Source organism: Schistocerca americana, chromosome 7, assembly GCF_021461395.2.
Source record: "Schistocerca americana isolate TAMUIC-IGC-003095 chromosome 7, iqSchAmer2.1, whole genome shotgun sequence".
NCBI lineage: Eukaryota > Metazoa > Arthropoda > Insecta > Orthoptera > Acrididae > Schistocerca > Schistocerca americana.
In genome coordinates, this window is record NC_060125.1 from 450567487 (window position 1) to 450590740 (window position 23254).

Sequence of the window (23254 nt, forward strand, 5' to 3'; positions counted from 1 at the left end):
GCTGGGTGTTTGGTATTCCAGCAGTAAATGATTCCTTCTTCATGAAAATTGTTCATTCACAAGTTTGAGTAATGTTCTTCAACTCAGTCTGGATAGTACTGTCATCAACAGATGACCTAGTTAAGAGAGAATTCTTTAAATTTTGTGAGTATTCTGAGAAACAACTGAAACAGTTCAATTCTAAGGGGGACCAGCTTGATAACTTCCTGAAGAATTTTCTGCAAAGTGCAGACCATGACTTCATTAAATTTGTGCAGAAGCTGTTATGCATGTGTCATGGAAATGCTGCAGTTGAAAGAGGCTTTTCTGTTAACACACAAGTTTTAGTTGAAAACATAGGAGAAGACAGAATTGTTGGCAGAAAAAAAGAGAGATGGAATTGTTGGCAGAAAAAAGTGTTTACAATGCAGTACAATCATTAGGTGGCTTACTTAATAGCGAGAAACAACTGAATGTGGACATAACAAAATCAGTGATATTAGTTGGGAAGAGTGCATCACGACAAAGAGTAGAAGCCTTAAAAAAGAAGACATCTGATGAAAATGAAATGGCCAGTCTTAAAAGAAGACAGTTCAAGAAATACGAGCTCAAAAATAAAGAAGGAATGACTATTGAGAAGGCGAAAGAAGCAGCTGAAGTTGTAGATGTTGAATTTCAATTTTAGCTAACGTAGTAACAAAAATAATCACTTTTTGACAATGTAATGTATGTGGATGGACAAAAAAATCTGGTCACCAAGTGGCGGCAGGAGAAAGCACGTGCGCGCGCGTGCTCTCACACACACACACACACACACACACACACACACACACACACACACACACACACACAAAATACTTATGCATGCTTTCTGACCCAGTGGCTCCTTCTTCCAGAGGAAGGGTTGAAGGGGTAGGAATGGGGGTGAAGGGAAAGGTACTGAAGAGCTTTAGGAAAAGGAATACAAGGTGTAGTTCAGAAAAGTCACACAGAACCCCGGGTCAGAGGAGACTTACCGCCCGGGATGAGAAGGAAAGACTGATTATTGGGGACTGCACCCGATTATATTTGAAAACCTGAGAGCTTAAAGGTGGAAGGCAGGGTAATATGCAAGACAGAGATTACTGCTAAAACACAGTGTACAAAAAGCTAAGTGCACTGTAAGTAACGTCAACATCAATGAAAGTGGAGGGGGGGGGGGGGGGGCAAGGTACTGTTGTATAGGATGGAACTGAGGAAGGTGCAGAGCTCATATATTATTGCTTGGATGAATGTTATCATGATTCATAAACCTATGAAAGGGAGTAAAGTTAGTTGTTACATGTTAGACACTAATGATTATAAGGGTTAGGAGGTAGGAAATGGGATTGGTGCTGGGGTAGATGTCGAGGGTCAGTTCTCTCATGTTTTTTCAGTCATCTCCCTCTCCTTCCATTCTCCCATGTCTTTCTGCTCCCCGCTTGCTCCCACTATGTGCAACACAATTCCATTCTTTAAATGTCACTGTGTGTACTCTAGTCCCCTCTCTTTGCCCGTCCCTCCATTGCCGGTGCTATCTTTTCCTATTTGAACCGCAATCAGTAGGTTAAAATGAAATACCAAATTATTCGGTTACTACGTCTGTTTTGCAAATCACAGACCTATGGAATATACAGCTTCTCATGAACAAATCAATGTCACTGTCTACATATCTTCTGTAGCAGAACATGGAGCATTCCAGTATGTGCTTCTACACTGCTCTTTTCTCATTAGCTCTTGTATGCACTAATCTAGTCTGCTAGAGATTTGTCACACAAAATATTCCAGTCTAATTTAGTTTAGTGTTTTGAAAATGGTATGATTGACAGCTTGCACTTTGCTTGTAGCTTATGAGTGGATAAAAGCTAGCTCATTTTATGTACACTAAACTGGGGTTTTTTGGTTACTAAACTATTGCAGTAGATCCGCTATAGATGATGAGAGAGACAGAGTTTGCTGTAGCAGCAAAGCATTACTTTTTGTGAGCAATAGCAGAAGCAGCAGGAGCAACAAAAACAGCAACAGTAATAATAATAATGATAATAACGAAATTTCTTACTTTTGTATGTTTTAAGTTTCAGTTGTCTGTGTGACATGGTTAGCTAATATTTTGATGTATAAATAAGTTAATATTTTAGTGGAGTTAATGGTTACTATTGAGAGAAGGAGCTCTGTGATTAAGGCACAAGTATTTGAGAGGAGCAGGATTCAAATATCCAGCCTGTCATCCTAAGCTAGAGTTTCAGAGCTTTACCTAAATCAGGTGAGATGTCTGCTGACTGGATTCCTTTCATAAGGCTGCAAATAAATCTTTTTCCCCATCAGTCTCCAACTGCATTAATGATTTGTATGTAACATCATTGCTGATAATGTGATGTTAAACACCTACATACTTCCCTTCTTCAATAATTACTTTTACTTTCATTCAGTGAAGACACTGTTTTACTTTTTTCTACATCTATTTCGATTTGTGAATCTCTCTGACAACTTGCAGATTGCAGAGTCCCCACTGGGTACTTACGGATCTTTTATCCAACTAAATGACATTGTGAATCACCGCATTTTTTTAAAAATATGTGGCACCAGGTAATATTATTCAGTCTTGAGTGTGAAATAATTTGCAATATTCTAGAAGTAATTACTTTGAGCTTACAGATCTGAGAGAGTATTGTGTTTAAGAAGCTTTACTTCCACTGATGAAGGTACCAATGAGTATCTCTCTTTGTGATGGTTAAAGAATAGTTAATATTGTTTTTTTAGGGGGATTAATCCTTTCCTGTGGTGAGCAAGCACATATACAAATAGATGTAAATATTGCTATAGGGAATAATTTCAGGAGAGTCAAATAATCGTCCTAGAGTATCTGAAATATTTCTGAAATATGTATTTTTCACATGCTGACTCAGTTTTAAAGTAGAGGGGTTCCACATTTTGAATTGTAGACTGTAATAATGATTTTTACGTCCTGAATCATATCTTCACAGTGTTGGTTCCAATAAATTTATTCATTAGAATGATGAAACACATATGATACAAATTTAGATTTTTTAGCATAATTTCTTATTAAGCTTACCTGTTTTCAGGGTGATCGTATCTTAAAATTGTACCATCAAGCAGAGCAAGCTGCTGCATCTGCTCCTTCTACAACGACAGTACAGACACGTCGCCACCATGTGCAGGCAATACAACATGAGCTTCCGAGGTCACCGAGAGATGAATTGAAGGAAGAATATGACATAAAAAGTGAGGAAGATGAGAGTGGAGATGAGCAGGCATTAGATCAGGAAGCAGACATTGATGCTGGATCTGGTTCTTCTGATTATGGCACAGGTCGTGCTTCTCGTCGCAGTCTTCCTCATAAGAAGCGCATACCACGCAAACTGAAACAGCAACAGCACCAGCACCAGCAACAGGTTTGATTGCACAGCTACTCAGAATAAACAAACCACCTTCTTATCCACTAAAAATAAATGTGTTTAAATACTGTGATAAACATTAGTCTGCAGTATTTGGAGATTTTTCAGTCGGTATTTACATGTAATAGTCTCTGTTTCATAATATGCCAGAAGAAGAACTATCCTACTGATAAGAGGAATCTACAATTCTGCATGTGAAAGAACAAAATAACTCATCACAATAGTTTTTATGGTTTTTTTTTCTGGGGAGCAGCACAGTAATTTTTAGTTTTTTTTTCTGGGGAGATGAGATTATATTGGAAGTGTGAGCAACCCATAAAACTTTTATTATGTATTCAGTTAAATATTGGAGTATGCCATTAGTTTTGTTGGGAGTGGGTGTGTTGCCATAATATCCACAAATTTTGACAACTTTTTGAACTTCATTGTTCCTCAGCAAGTAATAGTAGTCCTACGTCTTGCTGTGTGGTAACACAGGACACACCACATTTGTGTTGTTTCAGAGAACTACTGGCAGCATCATTACTTGTCTGTTGTGTCTGATTATTATTATTATTATTAGCAATTGTTAAAACAGTTTGAACTTACTTTGTGAGTTCTGATTGTAGCATTTTTTGTGAATGTTGATTGGACAAATCGGCAATAATGAAATATAATAACTAAGAATTAAAAACATTTACACAAGGAGAAATGCTGATATGACTACAGAGAAAGTTAGAGAAAAAAATTCCTGAGACCTCTTAAAAGAATTAAATTTTCTGAATAACTGAGAACAATCCTACCGAAATCTCCTTAAGAATTGTTTTGTATGTGATTCTCGTTTCTTAGAAGAACTTTTTCATCAGTGCAAAATGATTCAAATTCCAAGAGAAAGATGATCTCTTACAGCAGGAGCTGTTCCACATTTTTTTTTTTTTTTTTTTATCGAAATACCAATTCAAACATACAGAAGGCAGTTGGTAATCAAGAAACTGTTATCAAAGAAAGTTGAAGTGCCTACTAGAGTTTCTTTTACCCAACTAAATGGACAGAACAAATAAGTTCCTCAGGGAACTGTTCCTAAAAAATATTGCATGGTAAGGAAGTAGACATCACACAGTTGTGAAATAAACTAAGAGTAACCAGTGCTGAAATCAGTCTATTGCTTAGGAAACTCAGGGACTATCAGTTGACACAGTTAAGCCAGACACCAGTCTCATTGCTTGTGCTTGTAAGACACAGTAGCACTGCTGTAGGCAAGACGCCGTTCGTGTGGGTATCGAAAGTGCCCTCTGGGGTCTAATGTAGATGGAGATCGTTGTTGATGAAGACTTTTACACTCCTGGAAATTGAAATAAGAACACCGTGAATTCATTGTCCCAGGAAGAGGAAACTTTATTGACACATTCCTGGGGTCAGATACATCACATGATCACACTGACAGAACCACAGGCACATAGACACAGGCAACAGAGCATGCACAATGTCGGCACTAGTACAGTGTATATCCGCCTTTCGCAGCAATGCAGGCTGCTATTCTCCCATGGAGACGATCGTAGAGATGCTGGATGTAGTCCTGTGGAACGGCTTGCCATGCCATTTCCACCTGGCGCCTCAGTTGGACCAGCGTTCGTGCTGGACGTGCAGACCGTGTGAGACGACGCTTCATCCAGTCCCAAACATGCTCAATGGGGGACAGATCCGGAGATCTTGCTGGCCAGGGTAGTTGACTTACACCTTCTAGAGCACGTTGGGTGGCACGGGATACATGCGGACGTGCATTGTCCTGTTGGAACAGCAAGTTCCCTTGCCGGTCTAGGAATGGTAGAACGATGGGTTCGATGACGGTTTGGATGTACCGTGCACTATTCAGTGTCCCCTCGACGATCACCAGTGGTGTACGGCCAGTGTAGGAGATCGCTCCCCACACCATGATGCCGGGTGTTGGCCCTGTGTGCCTCGGTCGTATGCAGTCCTGATTGTGGCGCTCACCTGCACGGCGCCAAACACGCATACGACCATCAGTGGCACCAAGGCAGAAGCGACTCTCATAGCTGAAGACGACACGTCTCCATTCGTCCCTCCATTCACGCCTGTCGCGACACCACTGGAGGCGGGCTGCACGATGTTGGGGCATGAGCGGAAGACGGCCTAACGGTGTGCGGGACCGTAGCCCAGCTTTATGGAGACGGTTGCGAATGGTCCTCGCCGATACCCCAGGAGCAACAGTGTCCCTAATTTGCTGGGAAGTGGCGGTGCGGTCCCCTACGACACTGCGTAGGATCCTACGGTCTTGGCGTGCATCTGTGCGTCGCTGCGGTCCGGTCCCAGGTCGACGGGCACGTGCACCTTCCGCCGACCACTGGCGACAACATCGATGTACTGTGGAGACCTCACGCCCCACGTGTTGAGCAATTCGGCGGTACGTCCACCTGGCCTCCTGCATGCCCACTATACGCCCTCGCTCAAAGTCCGTCAACTGCACATACGGTTCACGTCCACGCTGTCGCGGCATGCTACCAGTGTTAAAGACTGCGATGGAGCTCCGTATGCCACGGCAAACTGGCTGACACTGACGGCGGCGGTGCACAAATGCTGCGCAGCTAGCGCCATTCGACGGCCAACACCGCGGTTCCTGGTGTGTCCGCTGTGCCGTGTGTGTGATCATTGCTTGTACAGCCCTCTCGCAGTGTCCGGAGCAAGTATGGTGGGTCTGACACACCGGTGTCAATGTGTTCTTTTTTCCATTTCCAGGAGTGTATTTTAACAGGTTACAATGGTAAGGCTGTCATCAACTCAAAAGTTGATTTAAACAACACAGCACTTTACTAGGTATGGTTCTGCAGGAGAGCTGGTATGGATTTGTCTTCCTCAAACCTTTATTCTTATTTTATTTGAACTGGCTTACCAAGGTAGTTATAGGGGTACTCTATATATATATATATATATATATATATATATATATATATATATATATATATATATATATATAAAAAACATTTTTGAAAGAATTGATACAGGTGATGGATAAAAATCCTTGAACAGACCTGGGATGAAATGCAAGACCTATGGATTCATAGTGTGCCACTTTACCCTGAAACAGTCACTGGTTACGTGATGACCAGTTTTATGCAATTTAGACTGCATTAGTGTTCAGATTTCTTTCATAGGATATTGTTAAGATCGTGTGACATACAGAGATCTCAAGGTGATTATCCATTACATGAATTGCCAATTTTTTACCGGCATTAAACAAAGTTGGGAGGAGCTGAAGTTCTTAAAAAGTCAAAAAGTGGGCAAGATGACGCAGTGGTGAAACACTGGTCTCACCTCCGGGAGGGTGGCAGTTCAGGTACTTTTCTGCTCATCCGGATTAGATTTTCCATGGTTTTACAAATCACTTAAGGCAAATGCTGGTATGATTTTCATGTGGGAAATGTGAGAGTTGGCTTTCGCATGATTAATGTTTTCGAAAAGCATGCTGATTGGCATTGAGGTCATTCTATTCAGGATACCTCATTATGTTTGAACTCAGAATATGTTCTAAGATTCTACAACAAGGTAATTCAAGGATATTGGACAGTAGTTTTATGGTTCACTTCTACTACCCATCTTGTTGATGGGTGTGACCTGTGCCTTTTTCCAAGAACTGGGCACGGTTTTCTGTTTTATAGTGAGAAGAGAGGCCCTAAATGTCCAGAAATGTAAAATTTTACACTTCACAAAACGAAAAAACATAGTATTCTGAGGCTATAACATCATTGCGTCACTGCTGGAATCGGCCAACTCATACAAGTACGTTGGTGTAACACTTTGTAAGGATATGAAATGGAATGGTCACATAGCTTCAGTCATGGGTATAACAGGTGGTAGACATCAGTTTATTTGTAGACCTCTGAGGAAGTGCAATCAGTATACAAAAGAGATTGCTTACAAATCACTCACAAGACCCATCCTAGAATATTGCTCAAGAGTGTGGGACCCATACCAGACAGGACCAACAGGGGATATTGAATGTATTCAGAGAAGGGCAGCACAAATGGTCACAGATTTGTTTAATCCATGGGAGAGTGACACAGAGGTACTGAAGTTACTGAAATGGCAGACTTTTGAAGACAGATGTAAACTATCCTGCCTGAGCAAGTCTGTTAACAAAGTTTCAAGAACTGGATTTGAATGATTACCCTTGGGATATACTACAACCCCCTACGTATTGCTTACACAGGGATCATTGAGATAAGATTAGAATAATTACTACATGCACAAAGGCATTCAAACAATTATTCTTCCCATGCTCAATATGGAATGGAACAGGAAGAAACCCTAATGACTAGTGCAGTGGAATGTACCTCTGCCGCATACCTCACAGTGGTTTGGAGACTGTAGATGTACGAGGTGCGGCTAGAAAAAAACCGGACTGATGCTGGATAAAACATTTATTTACAATTATTTACAATTTCATGTTATCTCCTTCAATGTACTCTCCTCCTCGGTCTCTACACCGCTCCATACGAATTTTCCACTGTTCATAGCAATGCTGCAGATCATTTTCGGTAAGTCCATACATTACTTCCGTCGCTTTTTCTTTTACTGCTTCAACAGTCTCAAATCTAGTTCCTTTCAAAGCTGACTTGACTTTAGGGAAAAGAAAAAAGTCACAGGGGGCCAAATCAGGTGAGTAGGGTGGATGATCTAAGATGGGACTGTTGTGTTTTGCCAAAAACGTCTTCACTGACAACGCACTGTGAGCTGGGGCATTGTCTTGGTGAAGGATCCATGACTTTTTTCTCCACAAATCGTTCCGTTTTCTCCGTACTCGCTCACGTAGGGTAGCCAGGACGCTAATGTAGTAATGCTGATTCACTATTTGTCCCTCTGGTACCCAATCAATGTGCACAATCCCTTTGATGTCAAAAAAAAACAATCATCATTGCCTTGAATTTCGATTTTGACATTCGTGCTTTTTTTTGTCGTGGAGAACCAGGAGTTTTCCAATGCATCGATTGGCGTTTAGTTTCGGGATCGTAAGTAAAAAACCACGATTCATCGCAAGTAATAACATTTTGAAGAAGGTGGAATCACTTTCAATGTTTTCCAGGATGTCAGAACAAATCTTGTCGAACAAGTTTACCGATTTTTTTCAATGTTTGCATCAGTTTTTGCTGACAATGGTCTGCCAGTGCGAGTGTCATCACTGGTGTCTTCGCGGCCATCTTTAAATCGTTTAAACCACTCAGACACTTGTGTTCGCGATAAACAATCATCGCCGTACACTTGTTGTAACATTACAAACGTTTCACTTGCAGATTTTCCTAGTTTGAAACAAAATTTGATGTTAACACGCTGTTCTTTCTGTACACTCAACATTTTCCGATGCACAGACAAAACGTCAACTACTTAAAACAGACGCCACGGGCAGACTGAGTGCAGAAGGCAGATGAAACTCGAGCAGTAGGCGGAGCGAGAGTCACGTGACAGGCCACGCGACTTTCAGCCTTATTGCATTCGTTTTATTGTTTCACCAGTACAAGTCCGGTTTTTTTCTAGCCACACCTCGTACATGATACCTTTGAAAGAACAAGGCCGCTTTTCTTTCTCAGTAAGAGCTTGTGCTCCAGCTCTAACAACCTGATTGCTGGAAACATGTTAAACCATATTCTTCCTTCCTTCGTCGTCTTCTTCTTCTTCTTCTTCAAAAAGTCAAAGTAAAAGTTGGTTCAGGTACCATCTAACGTCACTTTTCCTAAAATGTTCAGTGATATAATTTCATTAGTCCCACACATCTGTACATTCCTTTGCATAAATTCTTGTTGTAGCAACGGTATCATGTGCAGCAACTTGACTCTCGTAATGGAAACTCTTAACCAGGGGGTCTTGATCTTCCACTTTCTGTTCGGTATGCTTCTCATTTATAATGTTAAATGTGCCATGCTGGATGAATAGAACCTGCTGAACAGTCTTCATGATTTCTCTGTTTTTCTCATCAGCTGTTGCTGTTTGACAGCTAGACAAATAATGGGGATAGGCTGATAGTTAAGAGTTTCCAGTATTTCTAAATGTTTGGTCTTATCTTTGAACACTTTTGCAGTACATTAAACACATCTTTTTTTTCACAAAGATAATGATTTTGTGGGTGTCTTCCTTTAACCCTTTTGCAATCCAGTTGCGAGTGGTGCTTGGCATTGTGAATTTTGTTTCCCACTCCGATGTGGAACCTCATTCGGCATGATTTTTCGTAGCTCTCACATGTTCCATTCTCAGTTTGTGTATCAACCATGTGTACAACCAGCCATACAGGTTGAGACAGATAATTATTTCTTCCGAGATGTGTTGTTTCACTTTCCACATTACTAAAGTGAACTGAACTGGTGCAGTGGTTAGCCATACAAATTATGACAGGTAATTATTTGATTTGAAGCACATTGTTTCACTTTCCACCTTACTGAAGTAGGGTGGTACAGTGGTTAGAATACTGAACGTTTTTCAGAAGAAACCAGGCTCTGGCCCTAACGAGGTAGGTTTTCTGAATATTGCCTAAATACCGAATGTGTGGTAATGGTTTTTTGGAAAAGGTCACTGTACATCTCCTTTCGTGTTCATTCTGAGCTTGTTCTCCAGCACCGAGGATCAAGTTGACAACTGGACACTAAACCCTATTGCCTACATCTCTCTTCATCAGCACATACATCTCTTCTCTGCAAACGACCGTTTAGAGTGTAGCAGGGATATCAGCTGTGCTGCTTCTTTTTCTGCAGATTTGAGAATTGTAAAGGGAAGTGTTGATAAAATGAAACTTGAATCAAAGCCCCCCCCCCCCCCCCCCCCCCAAAAAAAAAAAAAAAAGAAGAAGAAGAAGAAGAAGAACACCCATTACTAATTTGCTAATAATGTGCTCATTATACATGACTTCAGATGATTATAAAGGAAATGTTCATTTCAGGGCAATTATCTGAAATAGTAGTATCATGTAAATGAAGCTACTCTTCTTTCCTTTTACAGTTATTTGGCTGAATTATTTGAAAATATAATATAATTAAACTAAAGTAATGTTCACTTACAATTGTGTTAGTGCAGCATTGCAGTGCAGCATGGAGTTTGCTTAATGTAACTCATATTTTTGAAATAGGAACAACATATGGCTGCAGTTTTGAGAATGGTGATTCATTCCTGCAACACACCTTCTTTGGTGACAGTTGCAAATTATTTTAGTTGATCAATATTCTCAATCTTATTTTTCCCAATTAGGAAAAAGAGAATGGTAATTTAGTAACTGAGAGAAACTGAGCAACAATCATCAGCTGGTTGTTTATACACTAGCTACTGTGTAACAACATTTGCATGTCATGAGTTTTGGTTGTTCTTCATAATATTGTTTATATTCTGTTCATGATTTTTAATTAGCACATAATATCTAACAATCTAACATTTATGTAAAGAAAATTGTTTACTATTATATATATGCAAGAAAACTTCTGTTTGACAGAACACAGAACGAAGCACATTTTATTTCCTTGTTTAGGTGCAGCACCAGCAGTCCCAGAAATCATCATCATCTCCGTCTCGCAGTTTATCAGCACGCCATTATAAGTGCAATCGATGTGGTGCACAATTTAATTCACAGTCGTCACTGGCCTCTCATCGACAAATGGCGCATCATTCTCAAGCCTTCAGTTGTGAACTGTGTGGCCGTGTCTTCACACATCAGATTAAATTTTTTGAGCATCTGAAATCACATTATGAACCTTTATCTGCTACTAGCACTGTAATGGATGAAGAAGCCACAGACCATGTTGATGAGCCAGATGTGTAAGTAGATTTTACATTGCTCATATCTGAAGTCAGTATTATTGTGTGAATACTACACTTTAAGTAAGATGATTTGCAGGTTTAACTGGTGTGACAATTGATAACTAACAATTGTTATCTTTTTGAGACACTTCCTGTCAGATTGAAGTGTAGGCTTTTTTAGAGACACTAAAATTAAAAACAGTATTACATATATTAAATGAATCTCATAGAAAATAGCTAGACTTGTCTTAAAAGTAATAAAAAGAAAAGATATCTAATGGAAATCACTCGAGTTACTTCAGTGATGTGTTGAAATTCTGATGAAGAGGCAGAATATCTCTACAAAGAGTTACAAAACCTGACAAATCACAACAAATTCCACTAGAAGAATGTTAATTTTGGGGGAGGGGTGGTTTAATATTACATTGATACCAGAAATGTCAAGAGCTCATACACAAGTAGAATTTGCTGAGAGGTAAAATATTTGTCATTTTCTTCCTGAAGAAAACAAATAGAAAAATGATTTGCAAAGACCAAATGGGACTAAAAATGAAGTTTTCTATAGTAGCAAACAATAAAGAAATTGCACAGGATGAAGTATTTCTAAATCTCATTTTGACTGGTAAGGTGCAGAGTAAAAATAGAAGTTAAGCTAATAAACATAACAAAGAGATGTTCTTATGGGGCAGCTGCAACTGTATAATTACATTTTGTAAAGTGAAGAAACTGCAAAACAGTTGCTTAATCTACAATCATGAAACATATTTGTTCTATACCACACCTGTGCTTGGGCCTCAGTACTCACAGCTAGTATTTACTATTACAGTTTTCCTGTTTGTCTATGTGATCACACAGCATGGGGAACAGTTTTTATGGAATTTGTGTAATTAATTCCACACAATACATAATTTCTCTCCCCCACCACCTTATTGATTTTTACATGTTTCAAGATTGTGGTGACTTTTGGTGTTTAGTCATGATGTCTGTTTTTGTACATTTTTCTTGGTCCCTTTTATCCTTTTGACATGGAACCTTTGGTTTGGGGTGAGGATGTCCTCAAATGGTTAGGTCATTTTATTTATAATCAACATCCTGTTCTATCTTTTGATTTATTTTAATTGATTTTAGAAATTTTTGCCGTGTAGTTCTTTATCTGATATTCCAGACTTGAGGAACCACTCCTATTGTCATGTAACACAATATTTTCATTATTACAGTTTACACCAGATGATGGAACTTTTAAGCGTTCCGAAACTGGTCGTGTACACAATAACAGAAACAATACCTTCTTCTTTGCTGAAGGGGCCTGAGTTTCCTTCAGTATCTTGTGGAGGAGTTCATTATCTCACTGAAGAACTGTCCAGTGATGCTTCTTTCCTTTATCTAAGAAGTTTACGTGTATGACACCCTTCACATACTAAAAAATTGTTGCCATAACTATTTTAATTTATGGGACAGTCGTCACCCTCTTTCTAGCATCTTCTTCAGAAGTAACCCATTGTTTTCACTATTGTTTGCTATTGTGGGTATAATGATGAATCCAGGTCTCATTGCCAGTGAAAACTCAACACACTCATTGCTCACATACAAATTTGAATTTAAAACCACACCCAATTGCAGTTCAACATTAGCATTGTGGAACCAGTTGGGCTGACCTCCTTCTTCTTCTTCTCGTCCTCTTTTTTTTATTTTTATTTTTTTTACCATCTTATCATATGAAATGTCAATTGTCATTTCTGACAACACACCTACTGCCTCTGCTGCTTGTGCAGTTTTGTTTCCTGATCAAACAGAATCATAGTGTTTACTTTTTCAATGGTTTCTTTGGTAACCACAGCTGTGAGGCATTCTGAGCAGTCTTCATCAGAAGTGGATTTTTTGCTGCATTTAAATTTGTTAGTTGCGTATTCAGTTCATGTCATTGATTGTGAAGGGTCATCGTAAACATTATCCAATTTTACATTTATCTTATCACACAGCTTCCTGCATTAGCAACAACATCTGTCTTGAAACATGGGTAGTCACTGAACTGGCTTCATACACTGATTGTACGGATGGTAAGCTGTTGCATGTCTGGGTTAGAATCCCAGTCTCGCATGTAATATTAGTCTGTCACAAAAGTTCTCAGTATTTAAAGCTCATTTCATTTATCTCAACTTGTACACAATTTAAACTTTCAAATGTAGCATGAAGACAGCATACTGTGAATTCCATTGTAAATAGCTGAGAAACTGAATTCAAGTAATGCACGATGTTGGAGCAATGGCTCTATGTTACATAGCCTAAACTATTACAAAATGTTCTCACAAACAAACGGATCTCCTTTGTTGCAGAAGTTTGTGGTTTTGAGTATTTAGAAGATATTTACGTGCTCCTTGTACAAGCCAACTGTGTGCACTAATGCTTGTGGCTTCTTAATAAGTGAGAACATATTTTGTGAGAATGGGAGCATGTTGTCAAAGGCCTGCAGCACCAAATTGGACCACACAGTTGTTGCCAATCTATTTGATTTACCATCTAGATTGCAGCAAACACTTCAAAGATGGGCCATCTTAATCTGCCATTGAGTGAAAACTGGTCTTCAAAGGTCAAATTCTCTTGTCTCATTTTTATTTTAATCCATCAGATTTTATTGTTACCATGTGTATGGCCATTTTATTTCTTCATTATGTTCATCATTTCTCATTTTCTTCCCTTTCCTCTGTCACATGGCCACCTCCAGTCACCATTTTACACCCTGAATGCTTTCAACTAAAGCAGCTGTTTATATTTTACTTGGAAAGAACTGGTAAGTTCAGTAATTAATAAAACTGTTTGCTTTATGTGATGTATTTTGTCACTGTGTCCAGCTTCAGCATTTGTGTGAGCATTAGTGTGGTAATGCCAGAATTTTAACACGATAGTTGTTATTGTTGATGATGTGCTTGCAGGTATACATCTGAGTTGTTATTTCCATTTTATATAGAATATTTCAATAACTGATGCAGCCATCTTTTTCAGGTGCATCGAGTTTTGCTCTTATATTGTTTAATGTATTGAATTTTTGAATTACTTTGGGCTCTCAAAATGATTGAAATGAATCCTCACTATGGTGATATACACTGACGGAAAAAAATTGCAACAACAAGAAAGAGTTGCGCAACATAAAGCAAAAGTTGGTAGGGATGTTTCTACATTTGAAAGATGATGTCTATTCAAATTCCATGCCAGCTGCATAAGAGTGCCACTAGTAGGACAACTATGAGGATACACATCAGTTTTGCTTTAAAGACACGCTGTAGCATAATGGTCTTTAGCATTAGTTACCTTTGAGATAGGATGTGGTGAATTGATGTTAGTTGAGAATGCCTTTAAGTTGACAAAGACACCATTATCAACATGTCACTGAATGTGGATGAGGTTATGTAATAGGGCCCTGAGAAGCTGGTTTTTCCTTCTGAGATGTTGCAGAAAGACTTGTAGGAATTTAGCCACTGTACGTATTTGTTGGCAGCGGTGGCCACAAGAATATACAGTCGTACGAACAACAGGCTCCGGAAAGCCGTCTGGCACTACCAAGACGCTAGACCGTTACATTCAGCATATGGCTCTGGTACATTGTGCTGCATCTGCAGCAGCAATTTGAGGAGCAGTTGGCACCACAGTGACACAACAAACTGTTACAAACCAGTAACTTCAAGGATAGCTCTGAGTCAGATGTCTTGTTGTGCACATTCCACTGACCCCAAACCACTGCCATTTGTGACATCACTGGTGTCAAGCAAGAGGGTAGGGTGGAAATCTGTTGTGTTTTCTGATGGAAGACGGTTCTATCTCGGTGCCAGTGATGGCTGTGTGTTGGTTAGGAGGACGCCAGTTAAGGGCCAGCAACCAGCCTGTCTGTGTGCTAGACAAACCGGACATACACCTGGAGTTATGGTCTGGTGTGTGATTTTGTATGACAACAGGATCACTCTTTTGGTTATACCATGCACCATGACTGTGAATTTGTACATCAGTCTGGTGATTCGATCTGTTGTGCTGCCAGTCATGAACAGCATTCAAGGGGGTCTTTTCCAAAAGACCAATGCTTGCCCACATATCACTGTTGTAAGCCATCATGCTCTACAGAGTGTTGACATGTTGCTTTGGCCTGCTTGATCACCAGATCTGACTCCAATTGACCACATATTGGATGACAACTCCAGCAGTCATTCATGAACCACATTAACCATCCCTTTATTGACCAACCAAGTGCAACAGGCATGGAACTACATCTCACAAACTAACATCTGGCACTCTACAATACAATACATACATGTTTGCATGCTTACATTCAACTTTATGGCAGTTAAACCACTAGTTATTAATGTACCAACACTTCACATTTGCAATGGCTTGTCTCACACTTACATTAACCTGTGATCTTGCAGTGTTAATCACTTAAATATGTTACCTAGACAAATTTATTCCTTAAATTGCATTACTCTACATTAATTATTTTTTGTTGTTGCAATTTTTTGTGTCAGTGTGTATTTGAAAATCCATTAAATATTTCCATGCAAATTATTTCATAAAGTGGCATAGTTTTTGCACTTGATGATGATAGCAGTCTTGATAGTGGAAAAGAAATCCAATTTTTATGCACGCACACATGTACGCATGTGAAGGAAGCTTGAGTAGACTTATTTTATGATATTTCATTATACCCATCACTCCTCTCAATCAAAACTTCGTCATTGCTTGTGTCTGTGTTTCAGTAATACATTCAGTTGTGTGAAAATCAAATATTTAATGCAACAAGAATTTAACAAATTTATATGCAATATGATTATTGTAACGATGTTTGTTTAAAGAGAAAGAAGAAGGTTTAATTATATGTTAGTTCATTTTGTAGCAGTCTTAAAGAATCATATTTTACATGGCAAATCAAATAACTAAATTTTCCACAGACCACAAGAACAGGATGAGTCGCAAGTAAAACTTGAACCACTTCGTCCTGTCGCACCTAACAGTTCCTCAACAGCTGTACCTGTGTCATTGCCTCAGTCTCCTCCAACACCAGTGTATAGTTGTCCACACTGTGGGAAGACATTTCGGCGCCAGAAGGTTCTTGAAACACACATCAGTCAGACCCATCCGAAACAAGAAGAGATTGAATTCAGTGATCCAGAAGATCTTATGGAAGGCATTCGTGATGTGGTGAATGTGACAGCAGCTGCAGATGACGCAGATCCATCCAATGTTGTGAAAGGTGGCCCAAGGTAAATAAACTTATATATTTATTTTCTCTAGGTGATATTAAACTTTCAGTTACTATTAGAATTAAATTTAATGATAACTGTATTTGCATTACTGAATTGTTTCACTATTTGATAAAGATAGACATTGGTTTTTGAGTTCCTTGAACAATGCTCCTTGCGTAAGAAAGTAGGAGAATGGATAATATCATTAATAATGAAATGGAAATTGACAAGTTGCTGAAAGGCTACATGGAGATAGCAAATAAAATGCAAATCATTACAGGAGAATAGTTGTGGATTATCCAGGACTATCAGTGAGTGAGTGTTTTCCACAAATGTATAAAGGAGATGCATTTTGTTTGATGCTATGTACACATTGTTTCCCTTTCATGTGGTTTTCAGATTAATAATCCATTTTCTTAGTTACCTAAACTGCTTTAATGAGGGGTCATTGTTTTAAGAAAATTTTCTCGGGCTTCCAGCCATGTCAGGTGATTAAAAACCCACACGGCCGTGGCGACACAGCAGTCAGTCTTACCACTTGACAATGACTGAGGAGAGCTCAGCCGAAAGCTCGTGGGATTGTAACCACTTGATGTGGCTGGAAGCCCGAGAAAATTTTATTAATTCATATCACCGCGAAACCATGCATTCATACAGGGGTCATTGCTTTCTAACGATTATCTAGTTGTGCTTATTCTCTATAGTGTTTTATTTCTTGTTTTATAGTTATGTTTACTGAAGAAGAATTGCTACATAGAAATTTCTGAAATATTTTAAGGTCGTAAATTGGTTTCCTCAGATGTTGGTTACATAGTCGAGCATGAAGCTATAACATGATTCATGTAACATTCACATGCAAAATGTTGTCTCATAGTATGTGTTTCAGTTTCATATTACCCATGTAAACAAATTATGAAACACATTATGCTTGAGCAGACAGGAGCTCTGTGTTGTAGGTTAGTAGTTTTTGCTAAAATTCCTACCTAATTTCAATTTGGAAATCATTTTATAACATGTATTGTGCAGACTTTCTACTTTGAGTACAAAAAATTTAAAATCATTATTTTGCATAGTATTGCCAATTTGCAGGCGAAGTAAATGCACCACTGTTGTTGTGAGATAATTGTTTAGTTCCAATCATCATCATTGCCTTTGGGTCCTTGTTGGAGGGTAACATGTAACTACATTACTTCAGTTATTAGGGCTGGCGTGGTGACCCAACTTGCAAGTCATGCATTAGTTTTGGCTCATTGGAGTTTTCTATAGCAACATAATTAGAAATTAAGTATGTTGAAATTGTCATTATTTTGGGAAAAGGGGGAATGAGCTTGTGCTTGGAGCTACAAGAGATGGAAATATGGAAAAGTTACTAGAAGAAAATGTAGTAGGAAGAACTGAAAGTATATGTGCTGTACCAATTTCTCCTCCCTCAATCAAAGCTTTACCTATGTATCCCATAGTAGTGAACTATTGAGACAAATGCAAAGAAGTTATATTTGCAACTTGTATAGAACACTGATAACAGTACTGCCCAGACGGCAAGCACATTAGAAGAGCAGCTACCCTACTCAAAGTTAACAACTCTCTTCTCAAGAGAGAAAACTGAGGGGAGAGAGGCATCACATAAATGCATTATAGTAGTGTGTGACCTAAAGATTGACCATTTCTGAACGCTTTGATTAGATTCCAAAAGTAGTAGCTTTGCAGTAGTAGGTACCTGGAAAAGGAGAGGGTAAAGCTTCCAAATTGTGCTAAAGAAATAAAAAAAATTCGAAACTTTAATGTCTAGGTGTAACAAAGGGATATCAACAATGTAGGAAAAGATAGGTTGCTACTTACTGTAAAGATGACACGTTAAGTTGCAGACATGCACAATTGAAATATACTTGCACAAAGCATACATAACTGCCAACTCCAGCAGTTCGGATCAGAAGGTCAATAAAGGGAGGGGGAAATGGTAACAGTGATTACCAGGCAGGATAAGGTATTGCAGTTACCAACACATGTTTAAAGCTGAAGTGTCTATTTCTACTGCTTATATTGCCATAGAAACTTCAGCAATAGTGCTCCAAATTTTATATGTGGACCAGGAAAATGGGGATTGTGTCTATAAAAATATTTGACCTGGTTTGCAGAAGATGCCATAGGACACAGCAAGTGTGGCCACTTAAATGCATAACTTCTGACAGCTTTCAAGATTGTATCTGCTGTGGTCCCGTTTCGGTAGGAGTGATATCTTTATTTATGTCACTGAGTCATATGGCGAGAAGGGCAATGCATTAAAGACCGACTTAACCAGTAAAATAATTTTCAGACAATCATCAGTGTTTTCTCAAACCTTCTGTTCCTACATCACTTATGCAGGCCGGCCGGTGTGCCCATGCGGTTCTAGGCGCTTCAGTCTGGAACCGCGTAACCGCTACGGTCGCAGGTTCGAATCCTGCCTCGGGCATGGATGTGTGTGATGTCCTTAGGTTAGTTAGGCTTAAGTAGTTCTGAGTTCTAGGGGACTGATGACCTCAGATGTTAAGTCCCATGGTGCTCAGAGCCATTTGAACCATTTTGAACTTATGCAGAACCAGTGAAGATACAAAAGTACAGTAAGTTCGTCTGATTCATTACTCCTTCTCTTTCTCCTACATCATCATCAATTCCTTAATATTGTACCTACCAGATCTTGTGCTGCATGCAAGCCCCCCCCCCCCCCCCAAACACACCAAAATCCATGTTATCAGTAATCATACAGGTAAGTGAGTAATTACAGTGATGCTAGAACAAAGGATCTACGACAGACAGAACTATGCTGGTTCTTGGGCTGCTGAACTTATGAGAGTTCTTTTTAGTTCCCTTTCTATCCACCACGTAGGATGTTAAGCAGGCAGAAAATTGATGACTCTTTTTTTTTCTGCATTTGTGGACTTAAAAACTCACATTGTTTTGTGACCCATATCCTCCTATCTGCTACCATAACTGCAGATCTTAATCATATTGAATCCTACTTATGAAACCATAATTACACTTGCTGTAGCTTTTATAAGGACGTGATTTTATTAGATTTGCACTACATTCTTGTTCTTTTTTTGAGCTGGTTTCTTGTAGGGCTATGTCCAAAGGGTGAATAGGCTGCCTTATGCCAAACACTGCATTATTCAAGAATGAAAAACTTTATTCTTCATTACAGTAAGTGGATCAATAGTAATTATACCCATCAATATTTTAAACAACTTCAGTCAAAGCAAAAAATAACTGAGTGTACTAAGGTCACTGGATGTGCAGGGAATGTCAGGATGTAGGAAAAATACGTTGGGACAAGGAAAAGTATAGCTACTAATTCCTCAGAAAACAACTGTTGACATGTTGAAGGAAGATCCAGGATGAAATGTAAATAAGTATAGGAGGCTGGAGCACTACTCAAATATCTCGTCATCAACACCTCTTCTCTTCATTGAGTCCTTATATACAGAGTGTAAACGATAATAGTTTACAATGTACCACAGTGGCGTAGAAGAAGGTGAAAGAAACAGTTTGGTATAAGACACTAGTAGTCCATTGAGATGAGAAACAATCTCTAATTGGCCTACAGAAGCCACCAAGATACAGTGCCTGATGCTGCATAAAATTTTTATTATCTTCTCTCCTCTTATGCCAATGGCTTAGTCGTACTCTTACCGGTTGTAAAATAGTCATTTGTATAAATTTTATGTCGCCATTTTGTGAATTTTAACATTGAAGTTCGCCCCGATAGCTGAGTAGTCAACGCGATGGAATGCCATGCAAAGGGGCCCGGGTTCAATTCCTCGCTGGGTCGGAGATTTTCTCTTCACGGGGACTGGGTGTTGTGTCATCATCATCTCATCCCCAGCGACGCGCAACTCACCAAAGTGGCGTCAACTCAAAAGAGTTACACCAGGCGACCTGCCTACCTGACGGGAGGCCCTTGCCACACGAAATTTCAATTTCAGCAGAGTAAAATTAACAAATGGTTTTGTTTCTCTGACCTTACTACGAGACAGCTCGAATTAGAGAGATGATTAGTTTTTGCGTAACTTGTTGAGAATCAGTTTTCTTTCACTGCCCTCACAGTACAGGTTAACTTCCTAATGTTAAGGAAAGCCAGAGGCTGAGAGGATATTAAAAATCTCATGGTATGTATATGCACCACATCTTAAGTGGCTTTTGTAGGCCAATTTGAGGTAGTTTTCTTTATTGATAGACCACAAATGACCTTTATCAGATTTTTCAGTTTATCATTTATACCTTTTAGATGTTTAGCTATTACGAGGGCAGTTCAATAAGTAATGCAACAAATTTTTTTTCTTGGCCAATTTTGGTTGAAAAAACCGGAAATTTCTTGTGGAATATTTTCAAACATTCCCGCTTCGTCTCGTATAGTTTCATTGACTTCCGACAGGTGGCAGCGCTGTACGGAGCTGTTAAAATGGCGTCTGTAACGGATGTGCGTTGCAAACAACGGACAGTGATCGAGTTTCTTTTGGCGGAAAACCAGGGCATCTCAGATATTCATAGGCGCTTGCAGAATGTCTACGGTGATCTGGCAGTGGACAAAAGCACGGTGAGTTGTTGGCCAAAGCGTGTGTCATCATCGCTGCAAGGTCAAGCAAGACTGTCTGATCTCCCGCATGCGGGCCGGCCGTGCACAGCTGTGACTCCTGCAATGGCGGAGCATGCGAACACATTCGTTCGAGATGATCGATGGATCACCATCAAACAACTCAGTGCTCAACTTGACATCTCTGTTGGTAGTGCTGTCACAATTGTTCACCAGTTGGGATATTCAAAGGTTTGTTCCCGTTGGGTCCCTCGTTGTCTATCCGAACACCACAAAGAGCAAAGGAGAACCATCTGTGCGGAATTGCTTGCTCGTCATGTGGCTGAGGGTGACAATTTCTTGTCGAAGATTGTTACAGGCGATGAAACATGGGTTCATCACTTCGAACCTGGAACAAAACAGCAATGAATGGAGTGGCGCCACACTCACTCCCCTACCAAGAAAAAGTTTAAAGCCATACCCTCAGCCGGTAAAGTCATGGTTACAGTCTTCTGGGATGCTGAAGGGGTTATTCTGTTCGATGTCGTTCCCCATGGTCAAACGATCAACTCTGAAGTGTATTGTGCTACTCTTCAGAAATTGAAGAAACGACTTCAGCGTGTTTGTAGGCACAAAAATCTGAACGAACTTCTCCTTCTTCATGACAATGCAAGACGTCAGACATGTCTTTGCACCCGAGAGGAGCTCACAAAACTTCAGTGGACTGTTCTTCCTCATGCACCCTACAGCCCCGATCTCGCACCGTCGGATTTCCATATGTTTGGCCCAATGAAGGACGCAATCCGTGGGAGGCACTACGCGGATGATGAAGAAGTTATTGATGCAGTACGACGTTGGCTCCGACATCGACCAGTGGAATGGTACCGTGCAGGCATACAGGCCCTCATTTCAAGGTGGCGTAAGGCCGTAGCATTGAATGGAGATTACGTTGAAAAATAGTGTTGTGTAGCTAAAAGATTGGGGAATAACCTGGTGTATTTCAATGCTGAATAAAACAACCCCTGTTTCAGAAAAAAAATGTGTTGCATTACTTATTGAACTGCCCTCGTAATAGTTAAGAAAATGCTAACAAATTAGCCGTTGTAATTTGCAGGTACTTTATTGTACAAAATGTAATTAAGATGCCAAAGTATATCTTTGTGTCATGGCTCAATATAAAATGTCATTAAGCTGATTTTCTGGTGGAATTAAGTTATGTAAGATCCCAAGATCAAATATCTTTTATAGTAAAGAGTTTGATATTTTGTTATAAATCTTGGGAATTTATTTACACTGATTCCAATGTCTTGATGTTACTCCAAGAGTCCTATTTCATGTGACATGACATTTAATGTAAATCTGAAAGTAAAAAAGCTGCATGAGAAAAGTACCAATTTTTCACCTTTATTGATGCACATGCACTTTTTTTTACTTTTATTTTTATTACTGAAGAAAAATTTATATTTGTTAGTTATTAATTATTTTGTAAATTACTGTAGCATGCAAGAAACACTACTAGAGGTTTTGAATTATTTTATCAGTAGCAGGAGTTTTTATGCTTTGCCTGGACCACTCTTGCATGCTTGCACTACCTTAACCTGTACCCTGCCATCACATGACATTTTTCCCATGTTGCCTCTCACAGCTGGTACCACCATGTTGGCAGTGGTGATTGGTACCGTGAAGATGAACTGACAGCAGCTGAGGCAGATCTTCATGAAATTGAAGACTCTTTGGCGTGTGAATTGTGCGGTGATGTTTTCACAAGCAAAGAATTGGTGGCAGAACATGTACGCCGTGATCATCTCGACATGCCTCCACCGCCCCCACCAGATGCTCACAGTGATCCAGATGGTGAAGCTGAAGCAGATGGAGAGGATCCAGACAATCCCCCAGCACCAGATCCTGGTCCTGCCAACGAGACCTCTGCCCCCGCATCGAACAGCACAACAGGTGGAAAGCGAAGACCCAAGAGATCACGAAGAGAACTTCAGTTAACGTGCCCTGAATGCTTTAGGAGATTTAATCACCGAAACTCTTTGGTATATCACCTTCGATCACATTCTGGTGAAAGGCCGCACCAATGTGAAGTCTGTGGAAAGAGTTTCTTTGCTGCAAGTGCACTAAAGGTAAGTGTCTTAAAATCATGTAAATATGCTTTTAATGGGGATTTTGAAAGAAGCAGACAATTGTGTTTACAATGTAGAACTTCTACAAATCTTACATGGTTTACTTTGTGCATTATTCTTTATTAAGCAAACCAGTTGTGCATTCATTTCTGTTGAGCTTCTATTCGGAAA

General features: G+C 39.5%; 1 protein-coding gene across 1 annotated transcript in view; it reads left to right on the forward strand.

Annotated features, from left to right (window-relative positions):
• Positions 1 to 23254, forward strand: part of LOC124621764 (zinc finger protein 354B-like) — a 145156-nt gene that overhangs the window by 57997 nt on the left and 63905 nt on the right. The window contains exons 3-6 of the mRNA XM_047147178.1: positions 3081 to 3410; positions 10912 to 11198; positions 16112 to 16423; positions 22600 to 23083. Of these exons, the coding sequence (XP_047003134.1) occupies positions 3081 to 3410; positions 10912 to 11198; positions 16112 to 16423; positions 22600 to 23083 (1413 nt within the window). The remainder of the gene's footprint in view (positions 1 to 3080; positions 3411 to 10911; positions 11199 to 16111; positions 16424 to 22599; positions 23084 to 23254) is intronic.